Genomic DNA, 17,180 nt, shown 5'->3' with positions numbered 1-17,180 from the left:
AAGACCAGGAAAACAAGCGGCAGGTGTTTGAGGGCAGGGAAGAAGGGACAGGACTCTTTAGAGCTGGGAAAGAGATCGCATTTTAAAGTTGAGCAAGCTTTGCTACTTGGGGCTTGAAACCTGACTGTATTTTAGGAACAATCCCACAGCAGTAGGGCAAGGAAGGTAGTGAGCCAAGAAATCAGTTTCGACAACAACTCTGTAGTTGATGGGATTTTGTAGGACGTGGCAAGTCACTTAAACTAAAGGGTTATCAAAACATAAAACAAGCTCTTAAAAGTTTCTTTAATTGTATTAATAGTTACTATTATTACTCAGTTTCAGATTTTTAACCATTTTTGCCACTGCTATTTTCCATTATGGCATGTTTGGATGAAGAAAACTTGCTAGTCGGCTGAATTAACTATAACATGTTTTCAGCCCGTTTCTCTTTCTAAGCGTCATAATCAAACAAGAACGAATGTCTGTACTCGATCGTGCTGTTTATCACAGCTCCCTTTTCCCCACACTTCTCACGTACACACAGCCCCTCATTCAAACCCATAAGATGATCTATGGCAGTGTGCACCTGAGACCCAGCTATGGTCAACTCAATTTCACAACTGCAACAGTTTTTAACCTCACCTCAAAATAAAAAGCTGAACATTTAAGTTTCTAACAAACACTATCAGGACGTAGTTACCTGCGTCCTGTTAATCACACACAGAACACACACTGCCATAAAAAGAGCCCATTTCTCCTATCCTCTGATTAAATTCCATTCAAACTAACGGTAATCTGTTTGAATTCAACTATTGGTCTGCAGATTATGCATGCAAACTTTACATATTTTCTATATACTTCTGCTTTTTAGCACTTTCACTCATCAAGCAGACAAGTAGTAACCACAGTTTCTAAATAGTTAATAATACTGATTTGGTTCTTCTGCATATTTCTAAGGTCAATTCATCAGAAATACTACCATCAGAGTTATGACTTCTCACAGTAGCATGACAGCCACAAAAAATAACCTATACCCAAGATTAAGAGAATTGCTTCCAGTTCTTCAGAAAATAACTTACCTACTTCCAGAATCCTATTCAGAAACTCCAAAAATAATTTTAGCAAGGCCCTGATGAGAGTACATTATAAGGTTTCAGACTGTATAATAAAGCTTAACAGCATATAGAACAACAAGCTCAAATGCACAGATATCCGCAGAAGAACTGACCATAGTCACACCAGTGCCAATCCAGACAATGTGGCTTGATGGGGGACCAGGTGAGGGGATAGAAAAAGACATAAAAGACAGCTATTGGTTGCAGAGGAATAGTTATTTCTTAATGCACTCTGCTTTCAAGATGAATCTTTAAATTGAATGAATCTAAATAACAGAAGGTTCTAAAGAATAAGAAATTGAGTTTGAAGCAGCATTGTGAAGGTATGGAGCAGCACCATAACAAAGTCGTTTCTTTAGGGGCCAGTTGTAGCTTCAAAGGAAAGATTTGCCTAGGGCAGAAACTCAGCACAGAATCTGCAACCCTGATTTTTAATTAGGTAGATTTTGAAAGGAAAAATCTTTGCTATTCCAAAAATAAGTTTTCTACTTTAAGGTACATGATGTGATAAAATAATTGATCATTCTTGGTTGGTGATAACAGTAGCTAAAATATTTAGATATTAGCCTGTTTTCAATGTGGTACCTCTGGTAACACTAACAAGAGCTTTGCTGCCCACAGACTCAGAGTCCACAACATTTGCAGAACAAAAGCTGCCTTTGTAATTAGATTAAACCTCTGTTTCTGGAAACCCACTCACAGGTAGACTCTTCCCATAATAAACACGTAAAATATCTGCAAACATCACCTAGTTAACCTTTGACACCATGAAGTAAGCGAACGCAGCAGCAGCAGCAGAATTCAAGAAACCTGGTTTCCTCAAGCAAAGTGTAGGTCCTCTTGGGTCTATTAAAATAGTTGGATTTATACCACAGCCTTTGCATGAGAGCAGATGCAGAAGGATGGGAGGGGAGACACAGATAGGGTCATTCTGTGAATTTTCACAATATTTTAAGCTCTAACTCTCACAGATTCAGCAGAAAAGGGTCAACATAGCAAAAATTATTCAGGTGACAAGGAAGGTGGAGAGGCAGACAGTGAGGGAAAGCTGGCACATTGTGAATAAACTAGGCTAAAATTAAATGTCTAATCGTTCTGCCTAGCCTAAAATTGTTTGAAAAACCCAGAGTTTCAGGTAGCAACAAGCATTTTGTCCGTGAAAATGAAGTCAATTCAAGACACTTCAAGAGGCTTCAAAAGAAGAACAAAGACTGACATTACTTTAACGGAGGGCACTGAACCTTTCAGCATTTGAAGGAGTGCAGGTTAACAGCTGGTTTTCTCGAGGCAGCACTGTAGCAGGCAGACACCACTCTGGGCTTCATGCAGCAGTGGGAGAAACAAGTCTGCAAACCAACCACCACCATTTTTAAGTCAGTGTGTTTAAGCCAGTCTTGCACAGGATTAAGCAAGACATTAGTAAAAATGTCAGTGGCTCATTACTATCCACACACCCATTTTCTGCTGAAACCAAAGCAGCTACCTCAGGGTTAGAATACGAGAAGAGTATTTTCAGGCAAAACTCTATGTGATGTTGAAACAGTTATAGACTTGTGCCCAAAAGCATGGCATCTTCAACACTGGCCCTGAAAACCAGAACCCATTTTCAAGAACAAACATGCTATGTCATCTGCTTGGCTCCAGCGAGGATACTCACACATCTATTTGGATTTCTCCATGACGTGAGCTTTAAGGCATATGTAAGCAGAGAAGGAGGCAAAGAACAGTGATGGTGAGGAAGGAAGTGAGATGGTACTTTAAATCAAAGGTAGGGGCATCATCTCCAGCACACAGATACATATGCACACTTTTGCTTCATGTTCACGTGCATTTTGTGCATGTATTATAAAATCAAATAAAACATGCTCTGAACATTTGGGCTTAGAGCAGCTTCCCATTTGCCTCACAACTTTATAAACACAAAAATATGTGAAAAAAGACAGCATACTCGGAATAAGACTAAGTTTGTAATAAGGAGAATCCTGAAGCAGGTACGCAGAGTACAGAGACACCTGAAAGAACATTGCTTGCTTTTACATACAACAATTAAACATTAACTCTGACCTCTATGGTATTTTTTACACGTGAGCATACCAGCTGCATACACAAGCCCATTACTCCTTGCACACATCTCCAACGCTAAGATCCTGTATTTTTGCCATCACGAGAACCCTAATTCTTCCCAATTCCGCCTCAAAGATCTGGGCACGTTCAGCTTGCACCTGGGACACTTACTAGAGCTGTGCTCAGAGAGATCTAGATGACCTGATAACACCAAGGACTCCAAACGTTTCATTCTGATCAAGAACCTTCTCCAGTCACTGTTCATTATTCTTATACAAGAACAAAGATAGCAAAAAGATCTTTCTTCGTTCATTTCCAACACTTCTGCAGCCTCACATTGTCAGATTAACTCATGAAGTCTGTGCTTACTGCATCTATTTAGTGGCTACTAATTTAGTTAGTGCCTACTAATTCAACAGATAGGTGCTCTTTCCAACCTGTCTCTCTAACATATACAAAGCGGAACACAGGCTAAATTCTGTACTTACAACCAAGGAAAGATACAATGAATATGAAGTCAGAGCTGAGAAAACCTTGTGTGCTATAAAAACAACCATAATACCTAATGTATATGGCCCTCTAAGGAGAAGTTATTAACTTATGCACATAATTACAACAAAACAGACAAAGAAAAGCAAAAATCAGTCCCCGCAGCCAGGTTCAGTGCAACAAGAGAAAGAAAACGAGAAATGCAGACCTTAAGAGACCAGCTACAGGTTTTCTGATGCACGTTACAAATGCATAAATTGACCACGCATCAGTACATCATGCACAAACCAGGGACCACATAAGGAACTATTAAAGGGCACAAGGGAATTGGCATGGCAAAAAGGAAACGAGCCTTTACATTCTGCATTAGCCACTGCCACATTGCTGAATAATACATCACCTTAAAAGTATTTGGTAAGGTGATAACTAATCAGCATTATCAAAACAATGCAGCAATTCTTCTGGTGTCTTAGTTAGGCCTGCAAAAAATCCATATGGTCCTTTACTGTTTACAGAGGGGTATTACCCTGGGATTTTGGAAGACTATTTGCATGAGTCAAAAATAAGCTTGGCTTCATTGCTGAATCTCTGTCTTCGAGGGGGTTTTCAATTCCAAATTCTCAGGGAATAAGAACAGTCCTGTGTCCCCCCCAGCCCCCATTTCAAGCGACAGTTCAAAAGCAGGAATTTCAACCCTTCTGTACTTCAAGTATCCACCAGATTATTCAACTGAAAACACATCAACTCATCCTTACTCCAGTATTGTAACCATGACTTCATTTTTGAAAAACAGGCCTCATCCTATTGAATGCCACCAAACATGTACCTTATCCTTTAGCTCAAATATATTTTGCATGACCTTACATGAATTGCTTAGATAAAAGCCTTTTTTCTTCTACTTTTGTTATTTTAAAGTGCAGATGCATTTGAGTCATTTTCCCCTTTTGTTTCATATCCTTAAGATCCACAGCTTCAAAGACAAAATGTCAGCATGCAGTCGATTTATGACTGAACTCTTGAAGAGACACTGAAGAATTACCTTGTCAATCACCCCAAGGACTCTGAAGGCCTTCAGTTCCTCGGCAGGGCTCCTTAGGTTCCAAGAGGGCCTTGAACTTAGTGATCCTGGAGGCTAATGGAAGATATCAAAGATTACACATCAATCAGGGTGGTACTTGAAGGAAGACTGCCTGCTGAAGCAAATGCCAGGCCGAAGGAAACTAAATTTATCATAAATCAGAGAGAGTGAAGATGAAAGGAGAAGTTTTCTGTTTGTCCTTAGTGGGGGGAAAAAAAAAAACAACTTGCAAGTAAATAAAAATCGAGGTAACATTGAAAACAAAAATTGCAAAAAGAAAAAATAATGAATTTTTATCCTTTCTATGCTTAATGGAACTTGGCAATCGATTATTCAGTTCTTAACCCATCACAGTAATCAAGCAAAGCCTTACAGGTATTCTGGATACAAAATAATTCAGACATCACTGAGGAAGAGAAAGCAAATTAGAGGCTTTTTAAGTCTGAAGAACATAAATACAGAATTATAAACAGGGTTCTCCTGCTCTCTGGTAAGCTTTACGAAATCCTTTTAATAACAAGGTGCACAACAGAAACGATTCCTAAAACTGCCTTAGAAAAAGGTGGCTAGCTATATATCATTAATCTATAAATTAACACCACAGCAAGAGAATTGGCTAACTATTCAAGTAGTTAATACGCACAGGCTTTTGCCCATGCTATGTTTTGTCGTTTCTCAGGGCAAACTCAAAAGCTTGCATGTCAGAGGAGGGAACAACTTTTCGACTGGAAGTCTTCTGGGACAAAGATCAACCTCTTAAGCATCACATATACCTCTGGCATGTTAATAAACATTTTCAGAAGTTTCTAGTTGCCAACTGAGAGAATTCATTAGATCTTCCTCCAAAAATACAACATGCAGCTTCTACTAGAACCACAGACCTGGATCTCCTCACAAATAAGGTAACTTCCTTTGCAGAGTTGTTGAAAGCCAAACTCCTTTTAAGCATAACCTGGCCTCCCCAAGTACACTTCTATTACACAAAGGTAAAGGAAATGGAAGGTGAAACTCCTTGATTTTTAGGCTTCTAAGAGGCAAAAGCTGTTTATCTAATTTGCCAACATCCTGAGGCAATATTTAACAAATATGTCACAAAAGAAAACTGCTGGTAAGCAATTATGCTATGAATGAAATGTTTAAGTATCAGGGAAAATCAGACATTTTCTCTTATGATCAGAAACTCTGAGAAAAACTGAAGATCCTGAACTAGGTAATTCCATTTGCTTCCTCCCAGTGTTTCCCCTCTGGCATCCTTACTGTGCTATCCTCAAAGGCCAGAGAACTTCTTAAAGCCCTCCCCAAAACTGGTTCCCCTTCATGTTGTCGTCAACCACCTTCTCTCCTTCCAAATGCTTTCTCAAAAATCAATGCCTATTTAAGCATTGCCTGCAAGATTCAAACGAAAGGGTGATAACCACGTGTTCAAAAAACATGGAGAAAAGCATGCTTTTCTTTTCTGGTCACCTACTGGGCTCAATGTTTAAAAGTTTATTATTTATCTTCATTTATTTGCCTGGGTCTTATAATTATTTTTCTTATGTAAACACTGCTAAGCAAGAGTACCAACAGCAGTTAAGAGAAAATGGCCCAGATTCTACAAATCACTAAAGGTTTTAGCATGAAGAAGAAAAAAACCTCTACATGAAGTTTTTTCTCCAAACCTAATTTAGGTTCCACATTCTAGCAAGCTGTTAGAAGGTTGAGGGAGTTCTTTTGTTGGGCTGTACTTTGAAAGTGTGCAATTTTTCTGCAATAACGAAATATTTGCTTTGAAACAAAGAGTTGTGCTAACACAGAGTTTATTCATGACAAGATTTCAAAAGCATTCTAAGGAATACATTTAATGAAAGAGAATATTTCCAAATCCTCTAGACTACTATAAAAGATTTCCATTTCTATCTGCATGCTATTACATTTTTATAACCATTCCTCAATAAAAAAAGCTTTTAAAATTTTCTCTTATGCGTAATATTTCAACTATGAATTAAGTTCATACATCTCTACAGAAGTTAATAGTTGTCTAATAATGCTATAGAATCAGATTTCTGCACGCATCATGTCTGAAGAGTCCCAAAAAAACAGTATATATTTTTGGATCCTTCTCTAAAATATCACCAGTGGTGGCACAGTCAGTAATATTGCATACACACACTGTTTTTCATATATGCACTCTACAGTCACTCCTCACCTTAAAACCATTTACGATCACATCCACATCTCCATGGCTCCCAGTAGCTTCTCCATTTTTATCAGTTTCAGGTTATTTTTTGCTCTTTACAGTACTTTGGTTTCACTGTTGCAAAGTCTAATAGTAGAGCCCAATGATGGGGAGGCATCACATTCTGTCGTGAAGCAAGTTGGAAGCAAACTCTAAATACTCAATTCCCAGAACTACAGCAATTAAGCACTATATGAAGCTGCCTGCTCCTCTGAATAGAGTAAAAATCCAAGCTCAGCATCTAGTCAGCAATAGGAAAAATAACTAAAAAACAGCACTCTCATCAAAAACAGAGGAACAAAAAAAAAAAAAAACCACAAAAAAAACACCAGCAAAAAGGGTAACAAAAAGTCAAAAGCTTCATTTGCCTTTAGAAATAAGGCATTTATATTCTAAAGAAGGTGGCAGACTACCTATGCCTGCAGATGGCCACCAGCAGCCTGTCCAACTGGTCAGGATGCTGCTCAGGTATCCCAAGACCTTCTGTCCTGTGCCTAGGCCCTGTATGTTTTGAAACTGTTTCCAGACTATACTCTGAGCTGCTCAGCTAGAGTTATTTGACTTAGAATTGGCATCACCAGCTCCTTTCCCACCAGCACCTTTTGGCTAGTGTGTGCTAATTACAAGTAGAAAAGGATGATGCTGATTGTGATGCTGGCCTCTGCAAAGACTCAACAGCTTGTGGCCACCACTTGCCTTCAGAACGCTCTAGTTTTGCAAGCTACACAACGAAACGTGGCAATAGCTCTTGCCCCAGCACCACTGCCAGCAGTTACAAGAGCAGGGGGAGAAAGAGAAATACACCACCAGCCAAGAAAGAGGAAGAGCCTGTCATGTTAACCTCATTTAAGGCAAGAACACTATCCCTAGCCCTGAGACACAAAAACCATTCGATGGGAAATGATTTTACTGCTGATGCTGCCACCCTTGACAGCAGTCACCACAGAACCTCAGGATGAATGAGCACTTTCACGAACACCAATGCAGACCTGCACATCAAAATGTGATCTCCCCTCACCTTTCAGAGGTCTGTGATGACTTCAGCAACTATCCACCTGTAGCCCGGCCCAACCCTCAACTGCAGCAAGGAGATGCCTTGTTTTGAAGCAGATACTGCTGGCCTGATGTGCAAGGCTCATGCCATGGGTGTGAAAGAGCTTCCAGCTCTCCAGATCTGGCAGAACGTCCTGGCCCCTTCTTCACGCTGCACCAGAAGAAAACCAGGTTGCATCTCTGCCTGTATCTGAACCAGACAGAGCTACAGTGTGCTTCAAAAGGCCCCCAGTGATCACCAGTTGGGCACCATATCTTCCCTGAAGCTGGGACACACCTTGGATGTGATCTTGGAAGCTCTGAGACTGAATTTCTTATTTATGTTAAATTTACATCTCACAGAACTACAGCAGTATATTTTCTTTATACTTCATGTAATTTTCATGAACATTTAACGAGAATTTTAGGAAGGAAGATATCTTATGAAAACCATGAAGAATGACGACTGCTTTTCCTGTTTGGGCATCAGGCTTGCGTGTACCTCTTGTTACTAAATCGCTTTGAAAATCAAAAATAATTGACATTTTAAAAGACAACAGCTTGTATAATGGTGCAAAAAGAAACAATTCTGAATATAAAAAATTGGGAATAAGTAGAATCAGAAATAATTTCAAAGAGTAAAAAAATATGCATTATAAAAATAACAACAAAGTTAAAACAGATCCACAGCCTGTACGTGGAGCTGTGCTGGGCCTTGCAGCTGACAGCTACATAAGACTGCAGCTTTCTGATGGTCAATCCAATGTGATTCAAAGGTTGTTGCTGCAGCTCCCACTCAGACTTGGAGGTGGCTCCCCAGAGCTGCTACTTACAGCGGGACAGAGGAGAAAACACAGCTTGAGGATCTGCAACATGGCCTGGTACTGCTGTTACACAGCATTCTTGAGCATGCATTGTCAAGAAGGCCCTTGAGGCCGCTGTGCTGTGCCAGAGGAAGAAGAGAAGAGCATTTGCTGCAGCTTGTTTTTCCAGAAGGTCTACATGACTGTTTACAACCTCCAGGAGCTCTCTCCACATCTCCTACCCTGACATCTCACAGTAAGGCTTTTCACAGCATTTATGAGACCTGGTCAAGTGAGTTCCCAGATCATGGTCAGTCACAGTTGTGTCAGTTCCCTGTGCTTCTTTTCAGCCTTAAGAAATCTTCTATCCATCCTTAAGCCCTCTACCTATAACCTTTTTTTAACAGTGACAAGGGTTCTCCAAACACCTCCTATCTTCACCACTCAGACTTGCCAGCAGCAGGGTGGTTGCTAAGGATGCTATCCTTGAGGGCTACAACACCAGCTTTTTGTTGAGGCAAGAAAAGTAACAAACTATTATTGTTCTTTGTTTCGTTTCCATGGCATCAAAGACAATTTTTGCTTCCCAGGTCTGAATGCCAGGCCTTTGCCTCTAGAGAAATTCAGTCTTTGAAGAGGCAAGGGCCTGGCATTTCAAGCTGCAGAAGAATGGCCAGCTTCCTTCTGCCCCAGGCCCCCAGAGAAAAGCCACCGTGTTTCACCATCACGTGGTGTTCAGATGGCAAATGGGTGGCTTGGGGTGCATTTAGCAGGCATAGTCTTTTGAGACTGCTGCACGTGGCTCAGGACATGGCTGGCAGCCCAAGCCTTTGGGAGATACGAGAGGCTGAGGAGCGCGGGACAATAATTGAACCTGCACTTCTGAGTTTACCTCATCCCTTGCTGGACATTTCTCCGGCCTAGTGGATGAGAAAGAAGTAAAATGTGATGACTAAGAAAGACAGGTGAGTCTAGTTTTGATGCTGATCACTGTGGTTGTTCCTTGTAAGGGCGCCATAGGAAAAACAAAGCTATCTACACCAGACATGGGTGACAAAGCCTTGTGACATCAGGTCATAAACAAGAACACTTTGCCTTAAATGCCTGTGCTTGCTTACTAGTCAAACCGTCTCAGCACTCCCACTGCCCATGAAGTTCCCTGCACTGAACCACGCTTTCCGTAACAATACTGCACTCAGCCACTCGTAATATAGGCACACGTACTGCTAGGGCACAGTACCTGCCCATCATTTTCTTGGAAACCAGTTTCAGTTGTATGGTTCAAACTGTGCTGGGCTACCAGGTTTAGCTTCCTACGTGTGCAGTGGTTCTTCCCAAAGACTTCAGTGTCCCTCCAGCACAGAAGTGTTGATGAAAGCCCTCTTTACAGATCCATGTGGGCAAAGAAGGTATTGTACAGTGTAATTTAAACATTCGCATATATACTCTGTCCAACCACAAGCATTCGAACAAGAGATGGTATCAGTCAGCATGACCTACAGCAGTAGGAGATGCTAGTGGTAACAGACCAGCCTTGCCCCAGCATGACCGATGACATGCAAATAGCAGTTAGAGAAACATCAAACTGGTGTGAAGTGAGAGTGCAAGAAGGCCACACACACTAACCTTGTACACTACAGACTTAACTTTTTTAGGAGAAGGACACAAAATATCTGCATGTTTCCACTAGTATCTCCCAAGAATCACACAGTATATAGATGCAGGTCATTTCAGTGAACTTATCACTGTCTGCATGGGGTGGAACAATTCATGCAAACTCCAGTATAAAGTATTTTGGGCAGTAAAAAGGATAAGCAGTAACTAAGGTGCAAGAATTCAGGTCTGCTTAGCAACCAACATGCAGGAAGAGTCATATTCCTCACTTTCCTTAAGACACTAAGCCAAAGCACAGAGCTTGCCAATTCTTAGTGGTTCCTACCACTACCCTCACAATAATTTCAGGAGATAAGTCTCTCTCTTGATAAACTTTCAGCTATCAGCTCAGAGACAAGCTGTTGCTCACCACAACCATCATGACCCATCAGCACCATCTGCCCTTGATGCCAGCAAATCCCGAAGCTCTAAGATAAAAGTCAAATTTATGAATTATGAAGAGCAGCAAATAAAGGATATTAAAATACACATACAGACTTAGATAAAGCAAAATCAGGAAACACGGCCTTTTTTGTAAAAAGAATGAGCCAGGTGCAACACTTTGCTTGTGCAAAGTCAGATTTGCCCTAATTTGTCAATTTTGAGTTTCAACACAGAAGGATAATGGTTTTCTGTTACCACCACTTTTTTTTTTCTTGTCTTATCCCAATTAATCCCACCTTCCTTTGGATCTGCAAAGAAGGCATATGCCTTATTCAGTACAGCATAAAAGCGGAAATACTTCACCTCTCAAGCTCACATACAAAAATGCAACCTATTTCTTCCTCCTTCTCAACTACAATTAGTTTCTAAACTTGTAAAAAGGCAAAAATAGTTTTTCTTGTTCTGCGGTTCCCAAACACACTGAGGTTTTCATTCAATATAGATTCTTCCCCATTTTCAGGGGCATTTGACCCAAAGAAAGGCTACCTAGTAGGAGTTCTTGTCAGTCCAAAACACTAAACTGTTCAAAGTACAATTCATAGCAGCAGCAAGACTTCAAATCTCACAAAACATATCCCATTTGGAACATCCTCAAAATTGTACTTGTGGGCTCACACCATAAAAAAAGCTACCCTTCCAAATCAGTGGTTTTGCTTTTTTAATATTCTTATTAGGCAGTCGGATTTTATAAGGCTTCCCATTTTGCAGTCTCCTTAAAGCATTTTCAGATGTGTGCAAAATAAGAAGCAATAATCTTCTGCCCCTTTTGTCCTCACTTGATACAAACATAGAGAGACAGGAAGTTTGTAACTTCTATATTTACTACAATAGGGCAGTCATCGACAATCACACACAGTTTAGCATGACTGCAGTAAAAGTCTAAAGCAAGAACAGATAAGTCCCAAAGGAACTGTTTGGGGAAGGGCAAAGTAGAAATTTATTGAAGGTATCTTGGAACAAGCTTTGTTTGCCTTTTGTACAAGTACAGATAAGGGTGTTTCTGCTCAAGAAGGTGGGAATTACTACAGAAACTCCTCAAAAACCAAGTAGCAGCTGATCACTCAAGCATATCCAAAAGAGACATTTGAAGGGATCATGAAGAAACTTTGCTCAATTAAGTACTTATTTTGTGGGAAGTTCATCTCACACACACTCCCCCTGCCATGTGCTTGACTCCCTTCTGACTACCATTATGTGCTAGGCTAAAGAAACCAACAGCCCTCTCGCTCCCTACAGGACCAAGCAATATTCTCGTGGGAAAGTAAAAAGAAACGTTATGTTCTAGTGGAGTTTTTTTTGGTTTACCTTTAAATTCCTTTGCATGATTAAAAATGTTTATATCATCAACCGTGAGTAGAAGGAACGCATGCAAAAAAAACAGGCCTGCACTAAATCAAGCATTCTTCCTAATGCTATGGAATGCAACCAACAAGAATCAGGAAAGAGTGGCAATTTAACAGAAACACAAAATCAAAGTACTCCTCAGGCCTCCTGAAAGAAAAATTCTAGACAGTTTTTGAACTTCAAGCTCAAATATGCTTTGCCAGAAGACAGGACAATTTAATTATACCAAATTCTGGTTCAGAAAAAAAAAAAAAAGAAAATAAAGCCTACCATAGAAATAGATGCATCTTCAGAGCATTTATGGTAGAGACTGGAAATTTTTTCAGCACGCATAAGGTATTCTGCAGTCTTTCTTTTCACTGCTTCTCGCCGAGTTGGACTTGATTCACCTCAATGGAGAAAAAGAAAGTTATTTTTTCTATAGAGAGAGGGGTACTAAGTAATCAAAGCACATGACTGCTTTGATTCTACCTTTTTGATTTCCTTTGGGTTATTCATAATCAAACCTTCAGATACGCATCTTATAAAAAGCAAGTACTATGATCTCAGAGTTCTACAAAAATAACAATTTAAGCCTTGCTATAGACTAAGGTAAATAAAAAGTCTTACCTCATTTTTCTGTGATCTGATATATGTTCCTATGGTAATGTAAGAACAAACTGAAACAAACCACTGATCCGAATGTCGTACTCCAAAACCAACTCAATTAGGGAAGACACAATAAGGCATTTACAACGAAACAATAATGAAACTTGAGTTTTTCCTCATGTTTCTAATATGAGCTTTCCTATGTATAAAGGAAAGCCTGAAATGCCACCAATAGCCAGAAGGCAACATGGGAGACACCAGGAACTCCTGCTCACAGCTTTCCGATGCTAGCTGCTCCTTGCCTGTTGGCTTGGGATGACACAGGAAGAAAGGAAGAAGCACTTGCACCAACGACTTCACTTCCCAGATGGCTGAACCACCACTGTGTTATGTCTCATCTACCCAAACTCTTGCAAGAGGTGAGAATCCCGTGATACCGCACAAATTCTGTATTCACTCTAAAACCTACAGTTTATGTTTAGGCATTCACATCATGAGCAGTATATTGTTATTATAATATGACCTAACCAGTCAACCACCAAACAAAGATAAAAAAAACCCTGCGAGCCACAATTGTTATAACAGAGAATTGAGATTAATGTGCTGAGAAACAGTTAGAGACAACTGTTCCAGAAGCAGTCTGAACAATAGTAGAGACTTCACATGGCTTCGACAGTCTCTTCCAGCCCTTACTGAGGCCATCCAAGACTTGCAGAAACACAGCCTCGGCTGTGACAGGCTTCTGCACCGACAGGTGCAAGCCACCACCTCTCACAACCTGATTTTCAAACAGGGCAAAGAACTGCAAGGGTATCTGCCCTAACAGCTACTCAACATGAAAGACAAGGCAAGGAACAGGAGAGGTAATAAATTAAAGGCGCAAATACACAAGCCCTAACCAACAGCAGATAACAGAGACAATAACAAAAACTAGAACCTATAAGGCACTGATCAACGGGCCATGAAAGGAACCTCTGAGTGTAACCTTGAAGAAGTTCAGCCAGAATCTTGGTAACTGATAAGAAAAAAAACAGGATTATTGTGAGTTATCAAGAATGAGACTCATAAAAGAACAAACTTATTACGGGATGTCTGAGGGACAACCTGCTGCGTAAATGCTTGCATGCTAAACTTACTGAGAGAGGTTTTCAGGGGGGAATTGTGGCAATGTGTAAGACATTGTGAGATGTTTAAGGGCAGGATTATAGATGAGGAAAGAGAGGGGTCAAGGTGGAGGAGGGGCACAAACATGAGAAAACAGAGGTGCAAATTTCATGGGCCAACGGTGTATAAGCAGGCTGATGGTCAATATGCTTGTCCAACTGAGCCATGTACCTGACAACCACCGCCTGTCTTACCTTCTTATGAAACTCTGTTCCTCGCTATTTTCTGCATTAGTGTGCTCATTATTGTCTGTGCATAAGATACAGCAACAAACCACAAGGCAGCTAAGTGGGCAAGTCAGACAAAATGTCTGAGAGCTAGACCATGGAGCTTGGGGCCAGCTACCAGAGAGACCCAAACAGAGGGTCCTTCCCTGACCAGCAATAGTTCAAAAGAGGTTGGGCTGTTCACGCTGCCTATGGTTACGCAGGTGTCTGTAAAGGCAATAGCCTTCTGCCTGTGTCAATCTGTTTGTTGTCAACCATGTCCATGGACAATATGTGTGCACATGCAAGCCCCTCTCAGAAATATGCACTCAGCTTCACTACTGGTAGGACCCAAATAAGCAGTAAGCTGCAGCCACTGTCTCTCCAGCAGCTCAGGGCAGAAGGAATCGCTCTGATCCTTCAGTCAGCCAGATCTGGCTAGCTTTAACACCAGCTCCTTAATAAATGAGAAGGAGCAGGTTGTCCGACTGTTCAATTTTCCCAAAACACTTTCTAGACGACAGAGAACAACGAAAAACTAAGTACGACGCCCCTTCAGGAAGTTAATGGAGAGTTCCTCTGTTGTAGGCTCTGCTGCTGTTTTCCCCCTACCCCATACAAGAGAAAGTGAATCACCGCTCTTGCTTTAAACAATCCTTGGACTCAGCGTGAAGAAGGCAGAGGTTCTTTTCCACTTTATGTTGCCATGGTCTACCACTAGTCATTTTGACCCTTTTATAAAGCAAAGACTCCCCCTCCCTTTCATATCATAACTACAAACTACCCAAGACACAGAACCGTCACACAGACTCCATCAAGAATAAGTAGAAGAGAATTACAATCTACTCCAAGCTTCGCTTTAAGTGACCTATTGTAAATCTTATTATCCACCTCACAGCAGGAGGAGAAAGTGATTGTCACCTCCTTGGACAGAGACACAAAGCCCTGCTCTGCAAAAACCTTTGACTAGACTTGGTTTGGGAAGAAGCTGGACAGTCAGAAATTCAGTGCATGTTCAGCATACAATGTTATGGAGACGTACCAATTTCTCAGTATTTTCTCTCATTTTAAAGGCAGATGGGACTTTGTAGCAGGTCCAGCACCTCTAATATCAGCCTCCACTCGGGAGGACTCTCTTGGTGAAATTCCCCTAGATGAGGCTGACAGTCTTATTCCCATCTAAGACAAAACAATAACTCTCAATTGTTTGAACTTAGATTTAGCTTTATCAGAAGAGAATAGATACACATCATTTTTACAAGTGTATGTTGTAATTTCTTAAAACATGACTAAGACTCTTGCTTTCATCTCTACACTTAATCTTACAACACCATAACGCTTTCTTGTGCCGATCCACTGGTGATCGCCCATATTCTCACAGACACATGAAGTGGCAATCGCTCAGGGAAAACAAGTCATTTGCACAGCAACAATAAACTCTTCAGCCAGCGTTTTCTTCAAGCAGACTGGTAGAAAACTGCTACGTTAGTGTCTAAGGCTATCATAAAAGTCAAGCTTAGTGCTTAATTGTTAGTTATGTGTATTTAGTTTGGATGTTTATTGCCTTTTTTCAATGCTTCAGTAATTTTACAGTAATTAACACAAACAAGCTAGGATGTCCCCTTAGAGCTGTCTTTGTTCTCCCTACTTTCACAAGACATTAATTTCAGTTTTCCTTCTACTTTTCCTTCCCGAGTAATTTGTTAAATAACATTTGCAAACTGTTCACTCATCAAAATCTTCAGCCATAAAAGAGGGTGTGGATTCACAAAACATTTACTCAACAAGTTCTTGCATATTATTTATGAATAAGATCATTAACAGTTCAGTCTCTGAATACTTTAACAAGTGGATGTTTGAGAACTGGATTTATGGGAGTAGGATTTTGCCTTTTTATTTTTTACATTAGTTTAACCAAGAAAATGTAAAAAGCTACATTCCAATACAAATCCCCATTTAAACAGCCAATATCTCACAAAAATCTGTAAAGAAATACAGGATATTAATTTTAAAAATAAATAAATGTTACTTAAAAAGTCTTACACAGGGTGACGAGCAGTAATAAAGACCCTATTAAACTAAAAATAATCTTGAGCATTTATGGCAAATTTCAGGTCATGGAACACTTCGCTTAAAACCAAATAAATCACTGAAACACAGTACTAGAACAAATCCTTATATTTGACAGATGTTAAAGCTGTGATGCAGAGTTTATGCATTTTTTGCTAAATGCAATATTACATCTTGCTACGGGATAGTGTTTTTAGTTATGCAAAATGTGTACTCTCAAAAGAATTGACTAATTTATTCCTAGTTAAGAACTTTTGATTTGAACATTGTGTGAGCGTACTGAGCTCCTATTTCAAGTCTGTGGTTAGCCCACAATAATCTAAAGAGGTATCTCTTTTTAATTACAATTTAAACTTGAAAGGCATTTTTCTTTAAATGGCAGCAAACAGGAAATGTTTAAACTGTGTCAAAGCCTTTGATGAATCTTTACAACTGCTCATAAAAGATCATCCTGCTTAAAATAATATTGATTTTTCATTTATTTTCCTAGATACTAGAAGATTTACGTTTCATCTGATCAGGATCAAAGCTTCTCCCCCCTCCTGATCACTGGGATTAAATCAGCAATGTCATTTTACACATTTAAAAACTACGCTGCTAAAGCAAGATATAAAAGTGTAGCAAGGCTGATCAGAGACCTTAGAATAAAAACCCCTCAAGATTCCCTGTCTCTCTCCCTCTCTCCCCCTCTGCCTTTGCTACGGAGCAGCTGTGCCTCATACAGATTCACATGAATGAAAATATTAAGGCGAGAAACCACCCACTTAGTTTATTTTCCATATGACTTTCCTGTAATTATTTTGTAAACTGTTCACACAACAATATATAAAAACATCTGCAAAAACAGGTAATTAATGTGTCAAGCCAAACTAATGCATTTTTTATGGTGTCCATGCTTCGTCAACTGTAATTATAACTCTTTTTAAGCAA

The 17,180-nt window shown here is 40.0% G+C and overlaps 1 protein-coding gene across 5 annotated transcripts in view; it reads right to left on the bottom strand.

Annotated features, from left to right (window-relative positions):
• Nucleotides 1-17,180, bottom strand: part of RPS6KC1 (ribosomal protein S6 kinase C1) — a 92,904-nt gene that overhangs the window by 38,235 nt on the left and 37,489 nt on the right. For 4 of the 5 annotated variants that reach the window (XM_086461877.1, XM_086461878.1, XM_086461882.1 and 1 more), the window contains 2 exons: nt 12,493-12,611; nt 4,690-4,782 (listed from right to left, as the gene is read on the bottom strand). In XM_086461877.1, coding sequence (XP_086318003.1) covers nt 4,690-4,782; nt 12,493-12,611 — 212 coding nt within the window. The remainder of the gene's footprint in view (nt 1-4,689; nt 4,783-12,492; nt 12,612-17,180) is intronic. The other variant, XM_086461880.1, reaches the window with a different exon arrangement.

Source organism: Leptosomus discolor, chromosome 2 (assembly GCF_034619465.1).
Source record: "Leptosomus discolor isolate bLepDis1 chromosome 2, bLepDis1.hap2, whole genome shotgun sequence".
NCBI classification, from domain to species: domain Eukaryota; kingdom Metazoa; phylum Chordata; class Aves; order Leptosomiformes; family Leptosomidae; genus Leptosomus; species Leptosomus discolor.
The sequence above is the reverse complement of the archived record's forward strand: the minus strand, read 5'-3'. Positions and strand labels throughout refer to the sequence as shown.